Here is a 27,225-nt window from a genome sequence, read left to right as displayed (position 1 = left end):
ATCAATAAAGTTCAAATTGACTCTAAATTTTATTTAGAAAACGTTTATATGGGAAGAAGAAAAGTTCTGTTTTTAGGGTTTTCCCGGCAATTAATCGAATTTTTCTCACCTCTTAAACCTTTCCTAGATCTCCACGGATATTTCAAGACCAAGATACAATAAGATAAATCCGTTCAGCCGTTCTCGAATTTTAGCGAGACTAAGGAACAGCCAATTGAATTTTATATATATAGATTTGAATAATAAAAATTAATATCGACATAGGTTTACAGGCTCAACCTTGGAAGATAAAATAAGGCACAAATTCACATCAAAGAAGTATTGGCACATTCCTTATGTTAGCTTATGCTTTTAGCGTCGTAACGGTAAACTCCCGTTATTTTCACTCTTGCTTTTTACTTATTCGTTTAGGAATTGCATACGGTCGCAATCACTTTTGATCGCGATTTCAACGGACGTAGACCAAAATGGGCCATGGTATTAAAATTTCCCAAGAACTACGTCAATTAATGATAAATCTGTATTTTGGAAAAAAACCTATCGCGAAATTGGCAAACTTGTCGATAAATCATGGTCCAGCGTTCGAGACATATTTATGCATTATTGCAATACTGGCAAAATAGCTCCGGAGAGCAGATCTGGCCGCTCAAAAAAAATTAACCGAACAACAGGAGTGAATTGTGGTGTTCACGGTGGCACAAAATGCAAAAACTTTGGCTGCCAAATTGTGCGAGACCCTGCAAAATTCATTTGAAATCAATTTCAACTCACAAACTGTTCGGAATAGGTACCCTATATGAGGCTGAGTATCATGGCCGGGTTCCTCGGCGCAAACCCTTCGTTACGAAGGTAAATAAGAAAACGAGGCTAGAATTTGCTATACGTCATTTCAATAAGCCCAACGCTTTTAGAAACACCACCATATTTAGTGATGAATCAAAATGGAGGAAATGTGATGGTTTGCGGATGTTTCGCGGCATCTGGTGTCGAAAAGCTCATGTTCATAAATGAGACAATGGATAAGCATGTGTATCACGACATTTTTAAAGAAAATTTAAGTCCAAGTGTCGAAAAACGGGGCCTTAATGGGACAAATTGGCAATTCCAACAAGTTAATGACCCAAAACATTCATCTTATCTTGTGCAGGAGTGGTTGATATACCATTGCAAACAGCCTAAAACATCCTCCCAATCGTCGAACTTAAATCCTATTGAGCATGTGTGGCATCTTCTGGAACGGGAAATACGATCTCACCACATAACGAATAAAATAGCACCCTCCGAAACTTCAAATCTGGTAAATAGTATTAAGAGACGTTTGCAGGCCGTTATCAGTCTAAAGGGGGGCCCATAAAGTATTAGCGCGTTATAGCTGCAATGGAGCAAGCTGATTACAATACCTGTGCCAATACTTTTTTGATGTGAATTTGTGCTTTATTTTACCTTCCAAGGTTGAGCTTGTAAACTTAAGTCGAAATTAATTTTTTTTGTTCAGATACGTAGTAAATAAATATATATGTATATATCTATTATTATACATATAATTGGCGCGTACACCCTTTTGGGTGTTTGGCCGAACTCCTCCTCCTATTTGTGGTGTGCGTATTGATGTTGTTCCACAAATGGAGGGACCTACAGTTTCAAGCCGACACTCGGAGGTTTGCCATTGCCTGCCGAGGGGCGACCGCTATTAGAAAAATATTTTTCTTAATTTGGGGTTTCACCGATATTCGAACCTACGTTCTCTCTGTGAATTCCGAATGGTAGTCACGCACCAACCCATTCGGCTACGGCGGCCGCCGTAATAAATAAATACATTTAGAAAATACTGTTTTCTATTTTTTTATACTTTCATTAGAAGAAAAGTTATAGCACTTAGAACTTGGATTTTTCGAGTGTTCCAATACTTTTTTGACACACTGTATGTATGTGTCTGATATAAGCACTTTTCACCATGTGAAGTATGTATGTATGTATGAGCGTTTGATAAGAAGAAATTAGTACTCAAGAACTTAGAAATTAAACTCAACGCATTGCATTGTTTACATTAAATCTACTTTGTATTTTTATCTATTAAAAATTATGTTTGTTATTAGTAGTAATATACCATATCGACGAGTGTTCAATATGTGGTTCTATTGAAATTTAGTAGAGCTCTTTAATACTACATACATATGCAATTCAATTACTAGGTTTTAAAATCCTGGGATAATATGATACGCCTCCAAGGTACTAATTACTAGGTAGATAATCCACATGAAAATGAAACACATGCCATGAAACCACTTCAGTTTTACTACTCCACCAAGTTCTCCACCTATTGATTTCTTACGACGATAAAGCAATATGAAGAATGCGATAAGTGCTCCAAAAAGATACAGCACAGTGGAAAAGAGTAACCTGTGGAATTAAGATTTTATATTAGAATGCAGTTGATTAATTTTTAAGTACATCGTATTTCAAATCCCAACATATTCACATTCCCAGCTGGTAGTTATTTCCTTTAGTTTTGAATTCGTCGAATTTGGCCGATCTACGAATACTAAATTTTCAATAGGGCATTTGATAGGGAGATTCGGATGAAATGCAAAAATCAAAAACTAAAGTATGTACAAAGCCTCTAAGTTGTACAAGACTCTAAGTAACGTAACTTTTTTGCATCTCTTTCTAACCTTATTTATATTTTCAAATTGGTTTAATTGTTTGGTAAGATATCAACGTTGACTAGCGTATGGCAGTGCAATTCGGTCAAGCAAACAATGTCCCGGAAGGAAGTTCGTAACGGGATGATCTCAGCTGCGTTAAATGTTGGTTATTTATTATGACAGTTATGTCACTTTTCGCTTGGTTTTTTGTGTGCCATTCTCACAGCGTTCAATGCCACCATATGAACATAAAAGATTTCAAAGTAAAGAAAATCAAAGCAAAGCGAGCTTGTATTGTATGAGCACTCTGACTTTTATATTATCTTTAGTATATTTGTTACATTAATCTATGAAATAAAAATCACATACAATTGAATATCTGCTATTATTAAGTTAAAAAATAACCAGTCAGAGCAGTTCTAACCGAAACTGGAATACGTGATATCTGATACAGGGCTGAATATAGTACAATGGCGGTAATACTTAAACTGCTCCATTGCCGAAATCAGCTGATATTGACCCAAATTAACTCGGTTTTGCTCCATAAACGCAAAACTAGGAAGAAATCTACATTATTACGGTGCATATCATTAGTACAGGAAATGGACATAACATCGATACCAAAATTAATAAAAACAGCGTCCCATCCCCCTTTCATAATTCCCCAATCTTCATTCATTTTCGATGTTCAGAATCACCATAAGAACACAACCAGCTCTAACGAATACCTTCAAATAATTAGAGAAGCCTTACAGCCATACAACGAAGTTTGGGAAATCATATTAGTATACACCGATGGATCGAAATCTGATACCAGTACAAAGTTTGCTGTTACAAACACACTTGGTGCCACCATTGACGTCGGTGCTCTGCCCACAACTGCTCTGCTTCTACAGCTTAAGTAGCTGCTTTGCTTGAAGCAGTGCTGCTCTCGTAAAGATGGTAAACACATTATATGCAGAGACAGTAAATCTTCAATAGAAGCCATTGAACGAATGCCACCTCATACTACAAAATCCGCCAAAATTTACTTCAGTATAGCTCCATATTTTACCCTACCAAATATTAGCGGATAAACTCTCTCACTATCACCCAGCGCAAAGTCCTTGGGGTAATTCTGGACTCCAAACTTAGCTGGAAATTAAAGGTCGAAGAACGGGAAAGGAAGGCAGAAATTGCTTTATATGCCTGTAAACGTATGCTTGGAAGAAGATGGGGTCTTCAACTTAAGTATACATTATGGCTGTATAAGACGGTTATACGACCTATTTTATCGTACGGTTCGGTAGTTTGGTGGAAAGTTCTAGGGAGAGAGTACAATACCGAATTACTCGGCAGAGTACAAAGATCAGCCTGTGCTATAACGATCGGTGCAATCTGATCATGTCCTAGAGAGGCTCTCAATGCACTGGCACACGTTATTCTAATAGACCTACATATTAAGAAGACGGCAACCATGAGTGCATTTAGGTTAAATGAAGCGGGTCGCTGGAAAGAAAAAACTTATAGTCATGCTAGTCTATTATTGCGACAAACTCAGTTAATCTCGGTGAGAACTGACTATATCGTCGCGACAGTAACATTCAATTTTGCCCTTCTTTTTCCATCTAAGGAAGAATGGAATAAAGGATTCTCTCTAAACAACTTCGGCACTACAGTCTATACCTATGACAGTAAAATGGACTGCGGTGTTGGAGCTGGTATATGTACATATATTCTCACAGGCTTAAAATTGAGAAATCTGTGCGTTTCCTTAATACCAGCAGTGTCTTCCAGGCGGAAGTACTGGCAATTGGGGAAGCCTGTAGGCTACTAATCACAGATTTCTCTTTTAAGGGCAATATCGCTATTCTCTCGGATAGCCAAGCTGCAATCCAGGCACTGGGTTCGGCTACTACAACCTCTAAAGTGGTGGAACAAAGCAGGACTAGCCTTACCACCTTGAGCGAAAACTATAAAGTTACCTTAATCTGGGTCCCGGGACATCGGAGCATTGAAGGTAATGAAAAAGCAGATGAACTGGCAAGAAGGGGATCTGCCATGAATAATGCTCTTGTAGAATCGGTATTCACACCATTAGGTGAAGTCAAGAGTACAATTTCCCAAAAATACCTCCGAATCGCGGATTGTGGGTGGAAAGACCAGACGAAATGCAAAATTATCAGAACGCTATGGCCCACCTACAACCTCAAGCAATCGTCGGCGTTAATAAGTATGAAATGACGGGACGCCTCGAGACTAACGGCAGTCATAACTGGCTTTTGGTCTATCGGAGAACAAGCAGCCGAAATGAGTATCCCTCACAATACATACTGTCACAGTTGTAAACAACCGGAGAATAAGGAGACAATCTTCCATATCCTCTGTGAATGCCCTGTCCTATGGAAGGACTAAATGTTAAGCCTGGGCCAACCGCTGTTCGAGAATCTCGAACAACTGTCTGACTTAGACGTCAACAACCTAATAAGGTTCTTAAACCGCACAGACTCGATATAGTCATGCTGTAAATAACTGGAAAACAAGTTGGTAACGAGGATGTGGCAACAAAATGGTACGGAAGCGCTAGTTCGATTCTGGAAGAATCACCACTTTAACCAACCAACCAATAGCTCCATAAAAGTAATGTGAATACCTGGACTTACAGGCATTAGAGGAAATGAGATTGCAGATAAAAGAGCCAAAGAACCTAGCTCGGACCTTTTCTTCTTTTTGATCACCTCGCAAATGCAGATATTCGTAAACTCTGCAAAAAACAGCAACACTGAAGTTGACATGAGAAGTTGGCATCGGGGTGATGGTAGTCGATCGTCCTTTCCCGCAAATCTGTCAATCAAAAATATAAAAAATTTCGTCAGGCTCAGAATTGGACACACTATTACACACACACACACATCTACTTAACAGCCAAACTGTACCAGCATGTCTCTCTTACGGCGACTGCAACCCCATAGTATCTCACTTGCTCGATGACTGAACAGAGTATCAACACATCAGAATTGCTCTACTATCTCTAAACCTTCTGGCCATCTTAAATGTAACGGGTGATTTTTTAGCTATTATCTTTTTAAACAGTTGGTTTAAACAGCTGCCTCACGTTTCGTGTTTTGTTTCACTGTCAAACATCTTCAGTTTGGTCTATAATTTAGCCATGAATCGTCTTACAAACGAACAACGCTTGCAAATCATTGAATTCTGTTCTGTGTTCTGTTAAGAAAATTTAAAGTCGAAAAATGGTGTTCAGCGACGAAACTCATTTTTGGATCAATGGGTACATAAATAAGCATAATTGTCGATTTTGGAGTGAAGACCAGCCAGAAGAATTGCAAGAGCTACCAATGTATCCAGAAAAGTCACAGTTTGGTGCAGTTTATGGGCTGGAGGTATCATTGGACCGTACTTCTTCAAAGATGTTGCAAATCGTAACGTAACTGTGAATGGTGAGCGCTACCGTGAAATGATATCCAACGTTTTTTTGCCCAAATGCAAGAGCTTGACTTGCATGACAAGTGGTTTCAGCAATACGCACCGCACATGGCACCCAGCAGGCGTAACAATGGACTTGTTGAGAGGCGAGTTCGGTGAACATTTTATTTCACGTTCGGGACCTGTCAATTGGCCACCCAGATCATGCAATATAACGCCTTTAGATTATTTTTTGTGAGGCTATGTTAAAGTTCATGTCTATTCAGACAAGCCTGCTTCAATTAACGTATTGGAAGACAACATTAAAGCATTTATATGTGAGATACCGGCCGAAACATTGGAAAGAGTATGCCAAAATTGGACTAAGCGGATGGACCATTTGAAGCGCAGTGGCGGTCAACATTTGCATGAAATAATCTTCAAACATTAAATCATATGGACTGTACTATCGATTTAAATAAAAATCTCATGCATTTTTCTGAACTTTACCTGTGTTTTTTTGAAAAACTTTCCTATAGCTCTTAAAAAATCACCCTTTATTAATGCCACCAATATTCTAGCCGTTAATATTCTATCACACTTTGTATCTCTGTGTAAAATACGCAAATAATCAAATATCCGTAGTACAGTAATAAATACATACATTTATACATTTTTCTGTACTAAATATTGTTACCTATGTAAGTATGTTAATTTTTATCTAGCCGACGGCCCTGGCAGTCAGTGCTTTAGATTTAAGTGTAGCTATTATTTATTTATTTCTCTTTAAACAAATATTTAAATAATTTAAAAACTTGAATTTTTCGTGTGACGTGGGGGTACATATTGTAATGACCATGTGTGTAGATATGTATGTATTAAATAAGCATATCAAACCCCCAACGAATCCGGATGCATGGAGGTCAGTATTTTTTTTTGTGGTAAAATTAAATTTCCATATTTGTCACGAGGGTTGTTTCGAAAAATTATAAATGATATTTACAATATACATTTCCTCATTTCTTGATAATTGACAGGCTCTACTGTCATCCCTACAAAACTTCCAGCTGGGTTTTATGTTGCACGCACTTTAGGATGCATGTTTGTAGTATATATGTACATATATGTAAATATAGACAACTTACGATCCAACAGGCACAATAAATTTCTCTCCATGGCAAGCATGATAAACAGCTGCTAGGGTCCATGCTATACCGATTCCAAGAAATACATTCACCGCGTTGCTACCTGTGATATTGCCAATTGCATTGTCAGCGGTCTTGTCATGAATAGCGGCTAATTTACTGGCGAATGCATCTGTATGTGAAGGAAAAAATTCAAGTAGATGTTATTTAGATGTTAAGTTAGTTTTATGAAGTAGAAAAACATTACATTTTAAATTCAAAATAATTCACAGGATACGGTACAATTACCTTAATTCTACAACAATTTTATTATCACAGATTTACGTTTGTTTCTTAAAAGGTATTTCAGAGAAAAAGGCTACTATATTTAAAACATCTGCTTTATATGTACAATCTTTGTAAATCTTGCAATCTGATATCTATTATCCATTTAACATCAAGACAAAAAGTGCATACATATGCAGTTACTAGTGTACGAGGTGTGTTCAAAAGTGAAGGTTTCAAATTTTGCGGGTTACGTAGATTCGACTTTCGATTATTATTTTTCATTTTAGTGCACTCCTCTCTAAGATATGTTCACAGTTTTAGCAATAAGCATGTTTAGTTTGTTTGTGAGAGGCATAAATAAGGCAGGTGATTTGCGTGTTCGGCGAATTTCTGCTAACGACTCTTGGCACTCCTGGACTCAACCATTTGGACGAATGGGCTTTGGTTTCGATGTCGTAACCATGTACCCATGATTCGTCACCAGTTATGACCCGTTTGACGTCATTTAACAATTCCTGAGCGATACTCCATCGACGTTGTTTTTGGTCAAAATTCAGCAGTTTAGGACGAACTTCGCTGCCACACGCTTCATGCTCACAATTTCCGAAAAGATTGCATGACATGAGCCAACCGATATGCCGACATCATCAGCAACTCCTCTAATTGTCATTCGACGCTTCTCCGTAACAATTTTCTTCACTTTCTCAACATTTTCATCGGTTGTTGAGTTTTTAGGCGTCCAGAGCGAAAGTCGTCATTCATATCATCTCGGCCTTCTGTAAAAAGCTTGTATCACTTATAAACCTTTTTTTGACTCAGAGTACTCCCACTGTATGCCACTGTCAATATTTCAAATGTTCTTGAGCACTTAGTTCCATTTTTTACTCAAAATTTGATGCAACTTCTTCGAACACGCGAAACACTTGTCTTATTTATGCCTCTCACAAACAAACTAAACATGCTATGATATATTGCTAAAACTGTGAACATATCTTCGAGACGAGTGTACCAACATAAGAAAAAATAACATCGAAAGTCGAATGTACACAGCACGTGAAGTTTGAAACCTTCCCCTTATTTTTTGAACACACCTCGAATACTAGAGATTAATGTATTCTCAGGCATAACGCAACGAATTTACAATCTATCAGTCAGTATTTGAATTTGTTCTGATAAAAGTTTAGTATTTAAGCGACTATGAAGTCTTATGGTAGAATTATCCTCATGAAGCTCAAGCATCATTTTAAGCATTTTATTTTGGCATATTGGCAGTTTTTTAGTTGAGATTTGGCATCGGTACCCCATGCTGGACAAGCGTAAATTATTATGTATTGAAAACTGTTTTGCAGATTACTCATTTATTCTCATTGCTCTCATACTAGCCTGCCTGTCACACGTTCTGGATTCTCTCTACCGTGGATACTGCTACTGATTTCTACCGCAAAAGTGTTATACATGTAAAGTACATTTCAATGTTGCTTTTTTGGCATAAATGGGTATTTTTTGGTATCCATTTCAAACACTTCGTAAGGAATTAAACTCATGCGAGCCCCGGGATTGTTTTCAAATAATTCTGGGACTTTTGGGACCTAAAACAGACCAAGATCCCGGGATTGCCTTTCCTACCTCAACTGCAGTGTATTTGATTCCATTTCAACATTCGCATGCCCTTATTGGAAACCCCTATATATAAGTTTGCATATAAATGTGAATTTAAATACCTGGTAGACTGGTACCAAGTGCTACAAAGCATATAGCTGTAACCGAGTCACGTACACCCAAAGTGCAGCCGAAAAGTGAGGTGACATCGACGAGAACAGTTGAACAAACGGCTATCAGCCCAACCGAAATAAAGAAACATGGATATCCACAATACATTTCTGAAAATACGAAAAAATCATTCAATTACTTATTAGAAGAATGACACCAAAGATATTCTAATGAAATTTGTATTGAGTTTTAGGAGAATGTGTGACACGAATACATTATATAATAGGATAATAAACGAATAAATATTATAATAAATAAAAAAATGTAAAAATAAATATCTTGTAAGAAAGAGTAAGAGAGAGTCATTTTTGAGCACGAGTGAAATGAACGAATTTCAGCAATGTAGGCACTAAATGAAATTGTTTGTTTAAGGCTTGCCACTCCACAGTACAACAAGATTCTAAGTATTTATTGAAACCAAAAGTTAATGAAAGTTTCCATCTACCAAAACAAAATCCCAACAGAAATTTTAGTTGAATAAATCTTTCGCTTTTTTCTAAAGATTTCTGTGAAGTGGAGTAGTTAATGAGTAATTAAAAAGTGTCTGAAAATGGAACCAAAAAAAAAAACAAAAATACCTCTTACACAGGAAAAAATCATTCAGCTAATCAAAGCCCAGTACGATAGCTTCAAATACTGGGTTCAACATATTGGAAGTCTATCGTCCACCTTTGACTCTATATATAGTGTGCGGCAAGGTTGCCTGACTTCTCCTATGCTGTTCCTAAACGTGCTCGATGACGTGCTTTCAAGATATGTAGGCAGACGCCGCAGAGGCATACAAGGGAACTTCAGCAAACACCTCGAAGACCTAGATTACGACGATAACATCTGCCTATTGTCAACAAAGCATTCCGACACGCGGAAGAAGCTCGACGTTTTGGTGGAAGAATCAAAGAAAGAAAAATTTCGCGGATCCAAATAGTAGCTTTAGCGTTATGAATTCCAGTATTCAAAACGTCAACAACTTCACCTACCTGAGAAGTTGAATTTCTATGGGCGGAGGTGCAGGGGACGACATACAAAGCAGAATCGCAAAGCTCGGGACGCGTTTGCTCAGCTCTGCATGATATGGAACGCTACATCGATTTTCACACATACAAAGCTGCTTATTTTCAACTCAAATGTTAAATCGGTTCTTTTGTATGGCTTGGAATCCGCAAGGCAGTAGAAAAAAGAATGCCCTAGATGCACTTGAACGAGAACTCTTTGTATGTCCCATTAGAGAGAACAGGAATTAAGAGAGATGCAGGGAAAAGTGTTTTAAAATCGAACTAATAATCATTTTTTTAATTGTTACGGAAAGCTATGGTATCTTACTATTTTCAAGTTGATATTGATAAAATTGTTATATGATTAAATTGTTTAAATATATATTTGCACCAAAAACTTATACTAGGTGGCGCTGTCGTACAATTTTTGCTATTTGTAAGGGCTTTATTGGGAAAATTTGTAGGTACATTTACGCTTTTTAAAGCTGACAAATCCATTTTTGAAGTCTGCTTCAGTATAGAGCTACTAAGGTGTTATTTTTGTTAGAAAACAGTTGTATTATCGTCAGGAAAAATTTCATGCTAATTGTTTAATGGAAAAAGCATTTTTATGAGAAAAATTAATTTAAAAATTCATTATTTTTTCTTAGAAAATTCATTTTGTGTTTATTTTTGAAAGACTTCGCTCTAAAAAGCCAAAAAAATGGTGAAAGAAATTATTAAAATAGAAATGAAGTACAAAATACACATTTTAAACCACTTTTGAATACACAAATGTTCAAAAAATTACAGAAAGAACAAAATGTTACTCTACGCAACTCTCCCATCAAGAAGGTATTTTACAAATGACCAACTATAAATATATTACCTGATTTATAGGCTAAACATTTCTTTGTTATTTTGTTACGTGAAGTATAAACTTTCAATAAATTTGGTTTCATCTAATACCGTTTAAGGAAGACAGTAAAACGTACCGATGTGTCAGAAATCTGCAGTCTACAAATTTTTGAATAGTTTTTCGGAAAATGTTAAATGTACTTCAGGAACTTAAATTTTGTATCTTGGAGGATGCTTGTCTCCAAACTCCACTGGAAACTACACATGGAAACTCGGGTAAAGCAGGCCAGTATAGCTTTCTCCTCCTGCAAAGCTATGTTCGACAAAAAATGGGGACTCAAGCCACAGGTCGCGCTTTGGTTGTACAATGTAAGGGTTACGCCTATTTTAACGTATGGATGCCTGGTTTGGTGGAAAACTCTTTGGAAGAGTTATAATATCACTAAATCGGGGAGGATGCAAAGGACTGCATGCATTGATATCACCAGCGCATGTATAACTTGCCCCAATGCTGCCCTGAATTTCGTTTTGAACTTATTTCCTCTCAATCATCCAAGTCATCTATTTCCTTTGTCGAATTGTCGAATACTACTAGTGCTTTCAGTGCAAAAGTCTTTGTTATCCTGATATTAATATTTTTTTCCGATAGTCAAGCCGCGATCAAGGCTCTGGCGATGCCATGGTGCAGATCCAAACTAGTCAACTCCTGTAAGGAGAAGATCAAATCTGTTGGGTGTACAAATAACATTTCGCTGATCTGTGTTCCAGGACATGAAATAAAATTGCTAATCAGCTTGCCAGGAAGGGGACTGAATTGGTATCAGAGGTCTCCCACTTGGTCGTCGGCATCTCCCGACTGTTGTTAAAGAGGAATTGCACCACATGTTTCTCATGAAAGCGCAGAAAATATGGAGCTCTATTTCTTCATGTGCTATTTCAAAAACCCTTTGGCCGCAGTACAATAGACGGAGGACTCAGAAAGTCCTGGCTACTCAACGTCATTCAATTACAGAGAAGAACACTGTTGAGCATTTTCTCTATAAATGTCCAGGTTTGGCAGCTAGAAAATTAAGGTCACTGGGCGCTCCTTTCTTCGACTAGCTGGACAGTGCGCCAACTTAAATTTCATCAATCTTCTTCATTACATCAGCAGCTCTGTCTGGCTGTAGATATCTGCCTATTGGAGGTCTCATAATGGTACCAAAACTGCGCTTTAGAGCTACGTGTAGTGTGCCAGAATGGAACTTACATCATTTCATCTACTCTTAGTCGGATATATTTAGAAAGCGTTATATACATATGTTTCAAAAAAGTCAGCTGTATTTCAGAGAGCATTAAATGTAGTTCCGAAAAGTCAGTTGTATTTCTGGAAACGCTAAATATGCTTCATAATAGTCAATTTGGCTTATGTATGTTTGAAATTCGGCTTCGGGAAAGTATGAAATGCTAGAGGGCGTACCATGTGCTTAAAGTTATGTTTAAATGTATGTATGTATGTATTTCAAAAGACGCGCCTAGATGTTGTTTTAAAATAAAACATGAAAAAATGTATATTCTTTCAGATAAAATCCGCCAAACAGTCGATTCATGAATACGTAATTGTTGCGAACGTCGGATATCGATGTTGAAGGTTGTTTGGCAACGCTTTGCGCTATAGCAGTCATTTTCGCAACAGAACGTTCACTTTTTGGAGTGTCTGCCTTTCCGCCTTTTCTATCCTCGACACAACCAGTTGTTTTTAATTTTTTCACCAGCCTTTGAATTGTCAACTCATTCGAACGAGAATTTCAACAAAAAAAATCTTGAATTTTATATCGACCATTTTTATAATAAGTTTGAATAATTTTAACGAGTTATTCTATAGTGTAAAATTGTACATCTGTCTGCTTGACAAATGTTAAAAATAACATAAAAAAGATACCGTATATGAACTATTCACTACTACATCTACGCATCACTTTTGAAAGACCCTTTACTTCAGAAGAACTTATATGTACATAAGATTGGGTTTAAAAGTATTTAATCGTATATACAAGATGGCGCAAAATTAATCATTCTATCATGGGATAACTTAAAAAAGTGCTTGGCGCGGTGTTTAATCTAATCAGCTAGGTGTTTGGCCGAGCTCCTCCAACTATTTGTGGCCTGTGCCTTGATGTTGTTTTGAGTGATGGAAATATATAGTTTTGATCTTTACGCGCTCCATTGATTGTCTATTTACTGAAACTGTCTATGATTAATTTGCAGTAATTAAAAATCTTCCGATAGGATGATTAATTTTGCGCCACCTTGTAATTAGAAATATACCATATACCAACTTTGAATTCTGAATTACAATTGAAATAAATTAACGCTTACTGAAATACTTTTATGGCCTTCTGAAGTGCATTTGACTACCCCGAAGGACTGTTTAAGTATAGTGTAGGGATGCCAACATATGTACATGTATTACAATTGTGGGGGCAAGCCTTTTTCCTTAATTTTCTGCAGTTCATGACACAATTTACTCGAAACGGTATTCCCGAATCGAGTAAGAAGTTGCGCGAATCTAAACCAGGTGAATACGGTGATTTTGGAAGTACAGACTTCTGTGGATCGAGTTTGAAGACAAAATGTTAGGAGTAATGAAAAGGGTGTGTACGTGATATGTGATCGTAGTGTCGAAACTAATAGTGGTCTGATTTTTAATAGTGCCAACAACTTATAAAAGAAATATTTTTGAAATCAATATATCCGCAAAGTTTAATTTAAAGAGTCACATTTTAAGTCGATCAATGAGTTTGAGATTGCGGGCAATATGAACAAGATCTTATTCGAACTTACTAGATGGTGGAATCACAGCAAAACACACTTTCCAGAATATAGAAAGAAAGTGCATGACGTATTGACATCCTCCATATAATAACTCCTCTTCGAGCTCTTCATCATGATTTTCTTCCTCTATACCATCGATATCCTCTAAAATAATGTTTCCACGACCTATCGCAAAAAATATACTGTATTATATAGAAATTCGGAGAATACTTATAGCATCTAGTGTAAGATTAGAACCTGAAATAGTCAGAGCATCGAGGAGTTGCTCCTTCCATGTGGTAGTACCAATCAACTTTGAAGCGTTTGCGGTTTGCACTAATTTGTTCACTGTTTGCTACACTCGATAAAAATTGATAATCAGTAAAGTATTTATAGACCTCAATTATTTACACAAATGCTTACTTTGAATTCTCCGCTTTCAATTATGTGACATTCAATCTTCGACCTTTTATCTACTAATTTCGGAAGTCCCTTCAATAGGATGTTTTCATTAGTACTTCTTTCTTCGTCTGGTTTTTGTTGAATTTCTTTTAATTTGGCATACAACGGTTGACCTGTGAAAATACGACTTAGCCAAAGCATAAACTTTTACACACGATGTGAAATCTGGAAACTACTATGGAAACTACTATGTACGCTTAAGAAAATGACAAGTAAGGAGAGTGAGGGCAGTTAAAGAGCAGACAGATATTCCACCTTGGAAAGGTTACTACAGTTTTCCTCAGACTACCGTGGAGCGCGATAAACTATTATAAAACTGGACGTTCGAAATACTAAAAGAAACACAATATGCAAAGCCTCCATTCTGTAAATATGTATTAGAGTAGGGTAATTCGAAATACTTCTTGACCCTGTTAAGCACGACGCAGAAAAAAGTCGAGCTTACTTGTTGCTCAGTGTAGGGTAATGCAGCACTTGCGCACTTTTAGACGTATCACATTTTGTAAAGTGCATTTTGTGTTGATACCTGCTTCATAAAATATTTATGTAAAACTTTTGATGCCTCTAGGTATCGTTTCCTAGAATCATCATATTTAGAAGCATGTGGCTTAAATACCAGGCATCCAAACCACCTTGACACAATTTTGCTTAAAGTTCTAGGTGAATCAGTAAAGGCTAGTAAGCTAATAGAATTTTTTTAGAATGTATCTAATTTTGATAAACTTGGCTGGCCTCCATGAATCATAGAATACGAGACTACGACATCTGTGAGAGTATTTCTGACTGTGATGTAACAATAATCAGCAAGCAAGAGAATGGCGTTGTAGGGAAATTTCTCTCATGAATAACAGCAAACGTAAAACAATACTGCAATCCAATTGATTCAATTATCAAGTTATTACGTCAGCTAATCAATTGATTCTATCAAACTCATTGGGATTAGGATAGCGAATCGCGGATATCGTGGCTAGCTCTGAGCTGACATTTTGTTACCGCCGGTGCTCCCTATATGTAACTATATCATGACTGTCTTCAAACTATGAGATATTGTAAGCCGAAGCAAATTTGTGAGGGTAACTTGGCTGTTACATCATAGGAGATTTGTATGAAATGAAAACAAAATTTGAAAATTAAGGTTAGTTGAACGCAATCAGTCTTTCAATCATTCGTTGTTCAGACGGTAGCGAAGTAACATAGGCAAAGGCTGCGTTGATTTGTACGTACATATATCACTAACACAATCTCAGTTTTTGCCGACCTCTGTTCGAAATAAATCACGGTCGTGTAACAAGTGACGCCAACAAATCGGCTGATCCGTCAAAATTCCTGAGAGCCAATTAACGGTCTTATGTTAGCCACACCTTCTGTATTCTCTCCATCGTGACTATATTCTGAGAAAGTTCAATTACGCTGATTTGTCCAACAACCGTAGAAAGAGCTTTCAAGGATATATCTGGCTAAGGTGAAGAATTTATTTATAACCCTCGAAAAATGTATAATATGTAAGTTTTCTGAAAAGAGTTCAGTGTGAGATCGAAGTTAAAAATTAAGTCTGGCTTCTTCTTCAGGCAGCAGGGACTTGAAGTTGTGTTAAATTTCACAGCGGGAATTTCTTTCGGACATCGGCTAGTGAAGAACTCAGCTAGTATCAAGAGAGGGCCTTATTTCGTTATATGTGCTAAAGATGGCTCAGGATGCGTTGATCTGATTTAAGCCATGTTGAAAAGACCGGCTCTCAGCTGAAAAAATCAGCTTATGAGATAACGTAACAGGGGTTATCACAATGGTTTGTTTACGAAAAAACTGGGATTGTGTTAGTGATATACGAAAAAACAACACAGTCTTCACTCAGATTGGATGAGTGTGTGAATACGTGTGAAATGAGCGGACAGAATTCTGCTGCCGGGTACCCGGTGACGTGACAGTCAAAGTTACTCGCTCAATTAGAGGTCAGCATAGCTTATGGCCAATCCTGGTAATCTGTCGTTCTTGCCTATGCGGATCTCAGCATAGCTCTTCGTTCTTTTGTTGTGGTTTTGTGTATTGTAATAATTTCAGAATGGATTAAGTCCTAATTTTTACCCAGTTGCTCTCTCGGAAGTATAAGTATTTCCGATCCCTCAATTTTCTGTGTAGTAGTGTGCGTAAACAATTTATTTTATCGACAAAATCGTGTGGGAGTCAAATATGCCACAACAACGTATTCAACTGGACATATTTCAGGGTATCAAATTGAACATAGCTTGCGTTTACTTGGGTCAGTCAACTACCCTTACGACAACAACATAGACAAACAGCATTGTCAATACTCATTCGGAGTAATTTAACGAAGTTGTAACATTGAAGATCACCCAATGAATAAGGCATTGCAGTAGGAGTGCTCCATTTGTAATGGGTAGATAAACTTCGCCATTAAAGCTTTCGCATTTACCCATTATTCGCTGTTCCTTAGCAGCAAAAGTAAAGTATTTATGAAATGATTGTCCTCAGCATAACCTAATATGCTCATAATACATTACTCGTCCGAAAATACAAGGTGAAGCAGGAGTAATTTCATAATATTAATGTGCGATAAATTTTCTAATTGACTATCTAAAGCGAGGATAACTCACTCCCACGCCCTGTTAATCGCAGTACGAGACATTACTTTTGCACCCCTTTAATGTTATTGGCAAGTTTTAAACAATCTACTCGGACCTACCAGCTGCAACTCTCGGCCGGCCAAGATATACTTCAAATACCACATCTTTTTCGAAACAGTGCTCATCAATGATTTCAACTTCAATGGCTTTCCTGTAGTTATTTAAATAATTAGTAATAATTTAACCGAAAGATATATATCGGGTGTTTTTTTAACTGCATGAGAACTATCGATATTTATAACTATGGTTTGACAGCTGAGAATAGCAAAACTATGTTGACATTTCCGTGCGGTAAGGTTTGGCAAGTGATTAAGAATCGTTTAACGCCAGAAAAATTAATCCAAATTGTGGAAATTTTCTTTGGAAAAAACAAATCTGCCATAGAGCACTGGCGCTATCATCGGCCCTTATTTATTTCGCAATGAGAAAGGCGCTGCCGTTACCGTGAATGGCGCGCACTATCAGGTCATGCTGATTGAATTTTTGTTTCCGAAAAATAAGCAGCTAAACATCGACATTTGGTTTCAAGAAGATGGCGTAACTTGCTGACGGATATATGGCTTATAGGACTGATCGAATAAACCATGTAGCTCGTAGGTGCGGCGTTCATATGCCAGAAATTATCTACCAGATTATAATAAAAAAATATTCATTCTAACTATATTTCTGTTTTGTACTATCATTTTAAATACACAAGCTCTTAGAAAAACACCCGATATGTAAATATGTACTCGCACAGACATGTGAAGTACAGTCAACTTCCTACTTACACAACTTGGCCATCTTGAAATACTAGTTCACCATTCACATTCATATATTCTTTCCCTGAGAGCGCCGTTTTCTCTTTTGTAAAATAAGGCACAATAACTTTACTGGAAGCTCCGAAATATCTTTTTACTTCTATATTGTAAATTTTCACCGATTCGGGAATCTCATGATCGATTTGTTTGAACCCGAAAATACCGCAGTGGTCATCATCTAAAATCATAATGGTTGCCACATGAGGTGATACGAGTGCGGCTTCGCCGCTGGGATTCTTAAGATGCACGTAGAAGTGTACATCTTCTTCGTAGACATCATCATCGATAATAGTTATTTTAATTGTCTGCTTTTTAATGCCCTGAGGGAAATTTAGCACACCAATCGACGCAACATAATCTCTGCCAGCTTCTGCAGTACCGTCTTCAGTTTGGTATTCAACTTTTGTTGTCTGCTTCAAAGAACCGGCTCGTATCACATGCAGCTCCACCTCTCCAACACTTTCCAGCACCGTATAATGACAGGGAGCAAAATATATATGCGTCTCAAAGTCATCATCAAATTCAGCGTCCTCTTCAGCTTTCTTACGAACTAAGGTTTTTGCCTCTCCGATTTTCTCGTTTACATATTGACGCACTTTGCCCCTAATATGTGTAGATCCAGTTAAGTAGCGACCAGTTTGTACTCGATGGAAAGCTATTGATTTAGAGCTATTGTGAATGAGCTGTTCTTGCGCCAATGCCTCAATTATTTCCAAATCATATTCCGGATACCTTCGATGCAATTCTTTCACCTTAACTATGTATTGTCGACGTGTCTCTTCAAATTCGCGCATTTCTGGACTTTCGACTAAATCTTTAAGACTAGATCGTACTGTACCCGCTTCATAATCATTGGCCTCATGCTCAGCTGGCCACACAAACGAATCACTCTGATTCATTTCATAGGTTGGCTTATAACATTTTGCACAAAAATAACCATGCTCCGTAAGATATGCATGATAAACAAGAGTCGGAAAACAGAAAAATGTCACTAATCCCTCCCAAACATCGATGACACTCGGTGTTATATACTTTGTTATAAGGCACAACCAAACATATGCAAATATCGACCAAATGGCTGTCACAATAAATACCTGATAATTCTGTATTCTTCGTGTTTGGCCTTTGGGTACCACAATAATGCAAATAGCAATAATAATGAAAAGATTAAATGCCGCGGAGCCAACTATTGCACCTGGACCTATATCGCCAGCTTCGAAATTCTTCTGAAACATCTCGATTATGGAAAGTAAGATTTCGGGCATACTCGAACCGAGTGCCATGAGGGTTAAATTAGCCACCGTGTTACTCCACACACGAACCGATATTTTTTCTCTCTGACCATTTCTATTAATCACGTTCACACGTCTTTCGCTCGATGTGATCACTTCAATGGATTCCATAAATCGGCCCGATATAATGGCAATACCAATGAATATATAACACATGGCAAGAAAATAAACAAGTCCACGCGTTATTCTTTCGGTTAGGGATATACCTTCCAAAGGCTGCCAAGCCCTTAGGACGAGACCATCTTTACAGATAATATTTACTCTATCGTAGTCGGACCGGAGTGCTGTTTGATTGGATAGTTTTAAAGTTTCTTCTCTAGGTTCACTTATCACTTCTGTGAATGGTGGTGAATCTTTTGGAGCTTCTTCTGGTGTTGGGGGCGAATCCTTTGCACCTTCAATAGGCTGTACATTTTTAACTTCATCTAGTTTTTTCGTAGGTGTATACAGTGATGGTCCTTCATATGGTTCTATTTCTCTACTCGCAAATTTCTGTGCTGCGATCAAGTCAGCGAGTAAACAAATGAGACAAATCAAACAACCTAGATTCGTCGACGTGTCCAATCGGTAATTTCTAGCTACGAATTGTCTCTTCATCACAATTATTTGAATTTCGAATTATTTTTTTTTTTTTTTTTTGAGATATCGCTGCTGCCAGAATACTTAGCTAACGTCTTATTCCGAGTTGCACGCGCGACGCGATGGCTTAAGATACGTTTTATGAGTTCGCGTATTCTTACTTTTAGACATAATCACATTCTGAGAAAAGTTTTCTTCTGTCAATAAATTTTCTTTTAATTTATAATTTTGAATATTTATATGTATGTATGTACAGCTAAACTGTTTGAAATTTTACTGATTTTTTATTTTTTTTTTTTTTTTTTTGAATTTTCTTTTCTTCAAGCTTTACCAAAAGTCGTTTAATTAATTGTGAAATATCAGAAAAAGTATATGTGTATTATAAATGTAAACGTCCAATAAACTGCTGAGTCTTCTTAATACTTCAGAAACTACCAATCTGCTGCAATTTTTAATATTCACATGGTGAGAATATAATCGTAGAATAAGACACTTATTGTAATTAATTGACTTGTATGTATTTTTAGGTAAATATGTTTTATGTAAATAACGTATTGAATTTTTCATATGCAACTGATGTTCTGACAGACAACTTGCTGTAATATAGCATTGCCAGATGGTCGTGAATGGGTAACTGGCTTATCCAAAAACCGGTTTTCGGACTGAAGAAAAATTCGTAATTCGTACGATTTATTTATATTTTACTCACATTTTTTTTTAACCCTTTCCTTGTAGTCCCTGTCCAAGAGCTGCGCTCGTCAAACCAAACTAAATTCGTTTCAATTAAGTAATTTACAGTGGAAGGTAGTTGGTGACACGATTTGGCTTTCACATTCAGTTTTTCTTTTTGCAATGTACAGCAACGCGCTGTCGTAGCCCAATGAGTTCATGCATAACTACTCTCCGGGCTCGAAATCCCGGGCATGACACACCAAATGATAGCATTTTTTTCTAATAGCGGTGGCCTCATGGCAGGTAATGATAAAACCTCCGAGTATATTTGTGTCATGAAAAATCTATCCATAAAAAACGATCAGCCGTTGGCAGGTGACATAAAACTGTAGGCACCTCCACACCACACCCAATAAAAAGTGCCGGCAACAATAGTTCTTGGCTTGATCAGCTTATGACTTTTTTATGAACTAGCCCATGAGACGTTCCGTTTAATTTGGTTGATTGGAAGAAGAAAGAAGCTCTAAACCATTAATCCTCCTTGGCCGTTTTTCCATTAGTATCATCACTGAGATAGTACTGCCTTTGGGACTCACGGAAAGCGAATGAGATTTCACTCAAATGGCTTTTGTCGCAGCTGCAGGGCGTCACTGGCTCTGTAACTGCTCTGCTCTATTAAAAACGTGAAATCTCTTTTTAACAAATTTTTCTTTGCATATCTAGTAAACTTAAAGTTAATAGATATTCGAAATCTCCAGAGTGTTTTTAAATAAACAAATTCAAGTCCCTATAGCTGAACTGTCCTATAGAATTATATATATATGGAGCTCCTCCTCCTATTTGTGGTATGCGTCTTAATGTTATTCCACAAATGGAGGGACCTACAGTTTCAAGCCGACTCCGAACGGCAGATATTTTTTTATGAGGAGCTTTTTCATGGCAGAAATACACTCGGAGGTTTGCCATTGCCTGCCGAGGGGCGACCGCTATTAGAAAAATGTTTTTCTTAATTTTGGTGTTTCACCGAGATTCGAACCAACGTTCTCTCTGTGAATTCCGAATGGTAGTCACGCATCAACCCATTCGGCTATGGGCTAGGACTAGAATTATACCGCGCTTATATGGCACCACAATAAGTCGCTTAGCACATAGGTATAAGTGCGGCTCTCTGACCCTCCGTGGAGGGCGGCTGCCAATGTATTCTGATATACTATAGCCTACAGCCTTAAAAGTTAAAACTAAATAGACCAGGCAGCTCTGTTTTCAGGTGCAGGTAGATAGTACGCAGAACAGTAGAGCGACAAACAAACATTTCTGGTTACACTCGAACTGAAGGGCGTCTACGAGTATATATGAAGTTATGAAATTAATATGGCAATGTTTTTCACTTTTAATAGACTTCGCATCCACAAAAAGAGTATATCAGGTCAAAGGGCATTCATGAGCAATTAAGATATCGTTGCTACAAAAGGGTTGTCCTGAGATTTATACGGTCAGGACTCTTCCTCAGGCTGCCATAGTGTTTCATTAAGCGAAAATTTTATGCTTATATGGATGTACAAAAATACCCAACGTTACCGGACAAACAAGCTATAACCTTATATATATAATTATATATATTTCGGTGTGTATGAGTAACATAAAATGTTACTGTGTAGTCCTACCAGGCATGAGCAGGAACGTTCCCTCGACAGTAGGTTCTGCGTTAGCGAAGCGACTCGGATTTACGTTCGACCGAAGACTGCACCTCGAACAGCATTTTCGCACATTTATAGGGAATATTTATGCTGTTACAACAACAACAAAATCGTATTGGACGACCATACGAAGTTCCTTAATGATACACATTGGCTAGGTAACTTGCTCCCACTTCAAGGGCTAATCTACTACAATCTAGTCTTATATAGGCTTTAAAATTTCTGAAGCATTCGCAACACAAAGCAGACATTATTTCTCAAAAGACAGATGCAACAGGTGTCTAAACAAGATCAGTTGATTGTGGCCGATCAGGTAGCTAAAAAGTCGGCTCGATTTGTTGCCCTTGATGGTGGACGGGTAGATAGAAAGCGGTTCCTATTTGAGTCTACCTCCTGCACTCTTTTACTAATTCCGCCTTGAGTTTACCCACTCAGTTACTAGATGCTAGTAAGCTTCTTCTGTGACTTGACTTTTTGACTTAGCCTTACATAGTGCGATAAGAACCAGAAGTAATTTAATTATTTAAAAGTTCGCCTTTCAACAAAATGATTGGTTGAACCGTCGTGAGAGATGTGTTTTAAAGTGACGTCACAATCACTTTCATAAAATACTCTATTTTCATCAGCATATGAATTTGTCCACGATGTACAGAATGCAAAGTAGTGATCGGCATCAAACCGTTACTCGGCTCTCAGCGAATTCAAAGCAATCAGCTGATTTGCTGACGTAATAGGGCCAAAGCTACTCTTACAATTTTGCTTCGGGTGGCCGAACCTTTTTAATCTATTATCCTTGGAGTTTTTCAGCGTAGTTAAAAGTAGTACAAGGCTCAGTCAGCAAATTATGGAGGTGCTTGTTAGTTAAAACTCGGTTCTTAGTCAAAAGCTCGGTCAAAATGGTCGATCGATTAGGCGTGTCGTTAACTTGTGCAAAGCAACCCATACACATTCACGCACATAAAAGAGTAAATTCAAAGCATTCTTCAGTACGACTTCGACTAAGATGAAAAGTCGGAGTAAGTGTTAGGTGGTCAAAAAAATGTGTGCTGTTTATGAGCCCAATACAGTATTGAACCCTATGCATCGTATAGCAATGCGATGATTCCAACGTCACCCGGGACTCGGCAACAGAATTCTGTTCGCTTATTTCACACTCGTCCAATCAGTCGTTGTTCAGACGGCAACGAAGCAACATGAAGGCTGTTATGACCACAGTTACACACATCAGCCAATAAGCTGACATTTTCAAATTCGCTGAGCGCCGGTTAACAATCTGATACTAACAACAATCTCTGAATTTTTTTTACCACGGGTTTTTCGTACACTTTTACCTCTTGTGCCGGTTAGGAATTTATGGTTTATAATCAGAATCGATTAAGTGGAAATTTAACAATAAAAAACATGACAAAAAAATGTTTAAACATTTTCTGCTGATATCTCTTCTTTTACCAGTTTTTGCTAGTGACGGTAAATTTGGCGTCCGTTAATTTTTTTGGTTTTTCTGCTTGTTAGGAGATCGTTTTCGCTTACGCTCATGATTTGGATTGATACATGATGGTGGCACATTTTGTTATCGAACACAACTATTGACCACCAAGCAGCGAAGAAAATAAAAGAGAGAATCGCCAACGTAAGAGTGCGGCTACTTGAAGTAAAATCGCTCTTACAGAAACATTTAACAGAAAAGAAAAATAAAATTTATTTGGTACTTACAAATTTTAATACGGGTACATCCATATGTATTTAAAAACAAACAAAAAAAAACAAAACAAAAATAATCAACCAGTTTTTTCCAAAGTAAACCAATTTCTTGTAAAGAAAATCAAATATGTTTTAGCATACATACATATATAAGTATATACGCATATGTGCTTACATATAAGTAATATATAAAAATGTTTTCTAAAATTTATAATGCAATTATGCGAAAGTGTTGTAATAAATGTCTTGCATTGTGAAACATATGTAATTTAGTATGTTCACATATGTATGTGTGTCGTATTTAGTCTCACATATCTACTCACAAAAAATCATTTACACATTTATAAATAACTGTACAAGAACTTTGTGTATTTTGAAATTTCGTTTCTCTTAAAATTTACATTTCACTCAGGTGTTTCTCTCCAAATCAAGAAAAAATTACAAAATCAGAACTACTGAGCAAAAGCAAAACACAGTGAAGTGAAATCAAAATTACAACGGGCTATGCTGATATCAGAATACCCTATTTGGATTTATCAATGATGATTTTATTAGGTACATAGTATAGCATAGCATAGTATTTTAGTTTAGTTCCAAGAAGAGGTGAACAGAATGGCTATGGCACAGAAACTTATTTGAGATTAGTGAACACACAGTGAAATAGTCATTTGAGGGTATCAATTAAACCGATTTCTTACTTAAGAATCTAGCAGAACTTTGCTCCACCACCTCACAATTTTTAAACGATGAGTTAAAATTAAATTTTTTTTTTTGGTTGAAAATGTAATTCTTTTCGTTTTTTGTCGAAAATTTCAACTCTCTAGCAACGACTTGTAAGAATTTTTTTTAACCTCTTCCAATAAAATTTTATTTAATTGCACTAAAACGGCAGTTACGATATTAAATGGTGCTATACTATTTCTAAACAGAATATTTAACTATTTATGGGTCTACGAAATCGAAAAATTAGTATGGGAAATATGCAATAAATAAGGGAAAATCCAACGAACCGTAGAAAATTAGTGATGAGTTGTACAACCATCATTTTGTAGTTGGGATACCATACATGAATACTAACATTTATGATTAATTTGGTTGAGATTCGAAATAACACTCCACATACAGTAGCTCCAATAAGTATTTTGCATGTGAAAACGATTAAGTAAATATATAAATTTTTGTATATTTTTTATGGGTAATTGGGCGGCCGCCGTAGCCGAATGGGTTGGTGCGTGACTACCATTCGGAATTCACAGAGAGAACGGTGGTTCGAATCTCGGTGAAACACCAAAATTAAGAAAAACAGTTTTCTAATTAGCGGTCGCCCCTCGGCAGGCAATGGCAAACCTCCGATGGTATTTTTGCCATGAAAAAGCTCCTCATACAAATATCTGCCGTTCGGAGTCGGCTTAAAACTGTAGGTCCCTCCATTTGTGGAACAACATCAAGACGCGCACCACAAATAGGAGGAGGAGCTCGGCCAAACACCCAAAAAGGGTGTACGCGTCAATTATAAACAATTATAAATTATTTCACATGTTATTAAAACTAAAGATTGTTAATGCATAACTTATAAACATGTTATGATTGTGAAGATATAAACCAGTTTTTTCAGCTCTAGTTATTTCTATACCTCTTAAAATATTCGATATGCACGGAACCATAATTACAAACGAAATGAATTCAATATAAAGTCTAGTACTAAGTTCACGTTTCAGGTGGAATATCTGTCAAAATCCATTCAAATTGCATTGCCGTGAAATATACGTGAAATTTCATATGTGGCTTATGTCAAAGTGGTACTCAGTTCACGCCATGAAAACATCGCTCAACATGCTAGCAACATGAAGGCAGCAACATTTGTTCATACCTATTTAAAATTCACATGCCATTTAAAATTGAACGAAAACTGGCAGTTCGTAATATTTACTGTCCCATTCCGGCCGCTTACGATGGCTAGTGATGGTTTCAGATGGTTTAAGGAATTCATTATAGATGACAGCCTTCTTATCCCACCAGACGCACAACATAACCTTTGAAGTATACATTTTTTTCTCGCTGTCGATGGACCTGATTCACTTGGCATGCTCCAACATTTTCAACGCTTAGGGTTATCATAATAGATCAATTTTTCATCGTCAGTGACGATGCGATGCAGAGAACCTTTTCTTCTCTGCCGTTCAAGAAGCATCTCACACATCACCAATCGGCTCTCGATATTCCTTCAGTTGATGTGGCACCCAGTTACCTGCTTTCTGGACCATTCCTATCGCGTACAAGGTTTACCGATGGTTGATCTGTCAACATCCAACTCTTTAGACATATCATCAGGGGTTCGGCATGCGTCTTCATTCAATAATTGTTGTAGTTGAGTATCTGCGATTTTTTTGGGTTCCCTTACGCGATCTTTATCATTCACGTCGAAATTGCTACTTTGGAAGTGTCGAAACCACTCTTCACAAATTGTATTTGATGGAGTGTGATTACCGTAAATACTGATCAATGTATGACACATTTCAGTTGCTCTTTTCTTTAAAAGGTAATAAAGAAGCATGACTTCCCGCAAATGCTGTTTCTTCCGGACGAACGTAGACAGTTTTGACGTCAGATAAAATAGGATATTTATGCTTCAAGCGAATGTTAACTGATCGAGACCTCACATATACACCTTCAAATCACCCGTATATTACCAGAGTGAACACAAAAATAGTATCAACAGCGACACCTCTTTTACTTACATATGGAAACTTATTCCCATACCCAATATGTATGTACCATACATATAACAAATTTTTGAGCTTAAAGTAGAGGCACATTCTTTTGCCCATTGCGTGCTCAATTGCTTGTCTGTTTGTATATTGCAGCTGTATATTTCATCATTTTAATCATTGTTGGTTGGACATCTCTGATCGAGTCTTCGGCATATGCCTCTAATTGTCTTGGTTTCATGCATGTGTCAGAAATACCAAAAAATCTGGCACTTTCCACAGAGTATTTGCTGGGGAGGATAATCGGTATTAGACCATAATACATATGTGACCTGCCCATCTGAGTCTGTTGATCATTATTGGGGTGCACGTACGGTTTTTCGAGTTCCTGATTGTAACCATTCGCCATATCGCGCCAGAAATAGCAGCGTTTCGCCCTAAAAAACTAGAGCATTTTTGCAGTATATTTTTTATCATGATTAATGGTTACTACCAAGTACTTAAATTCCTTCACAATTTTGAAACCATAATCACCGATTTTGAGTATTTGACCCACATTGTGTCTGAAATAGTCTAAAAAAGTTGAAAAAACTCTTTAGCTTTGGCTTTATTTACTATATTTTTAAATCCATATTTATTTTTTGCTGCTCTTTCTACACTTCCGAAGGCTTCTTTCAAATTAGGCAACGATAATGCAATAATGCCTATGTCGTCTGTACAAGCCAGCAACTGAACCGGTTTAAATAAAATTGTTCCCTTTGTGTTTACGCCTGAATCGCTAATAACCTTTTCAAGGGCAGTATTAAAGAGAATACATGAGA

At 37.1% G+C, this 27,225-nt stretch overlaps 2 protein-coding genes across 3 annotated transcripts in view; one reads left to right on the top strand and one right to left on the bottom strand.

Moving 5' to 3' along the window:
- Positions 1–2,045: 2,045 nt before the first annotated feature.
- LOC129235449 (sodium/calcium exchanger 1-like) lies at positions 2,046–20,162 on the bottom strand. 2 transcript variants are annotated; one of them, XM_054869289.1, is made up of 8 exons: positions 17,726–20,161; positions 17,015–17,106; positions 14,275–14,426; positions 14,110–14,206; positions 13,882–14,037; positions 9,181–9,339; positions 7,193–7,364; positions 2,046–2,400 (listed from the first exon to the last, which is right to left on the bottom strand). In XM_054869289.1, exons 1-8 carry the CDS (start codon positions 19,642–19,644, stop codon positions 2,196–2,198), a joined length of 2,952 nt encoding a protein of 983 aa, XP_054725264.1. In that variant the 5' UTR covers positions 19,645–20,161; the 3' UTR covers positions 2,046–2,195. The 2 variants fall into 2 exon arrangements, with proteins under 2 accessions (XP_054725264.1, XP_054725263.1); XM_054869288.1 differs by lacking the exons at positions 13,882–14,037; positions 14,110–14,206; positions 14,275–14,426 and having other exon boundaries at positions 17,726–20,162.
- Positions 20,013–27,225, top strand: part of LOC129235450 (sodium/calcium exchanger 3-like) — a 34,797-nt gene continuing 27,584 nt past the window's right edge. Inside the window, exon 1 of the mRNA XM_054869294.1 lies at positions 20,013–20,091. The gene's annotated coding sequence lies outside the window, so the exon portion shown is untranslated. The remainder of the gene's footprint in view (positions 20,092–27,225) is intronic.

The sequence above is a fragment of the Anastrepha obliqua genome, chromosome 1, assembly GCF_027943255.1.
Source record: "Anastrepha obliqua isolate idAnaObli1 chromosome 1, idAnaObli1_1.0, whole genome shotgun sequence".
NCBI classification, from domain to species: Eukaryota; Metazoa; Arthropoda; class Insecta; order Diptera; family Tephritidae; genus Anastrepha; species Anastrepha obliqua.
This window is presented reverse-complemented; position numbering and strand designations above follow the sequence as displayed.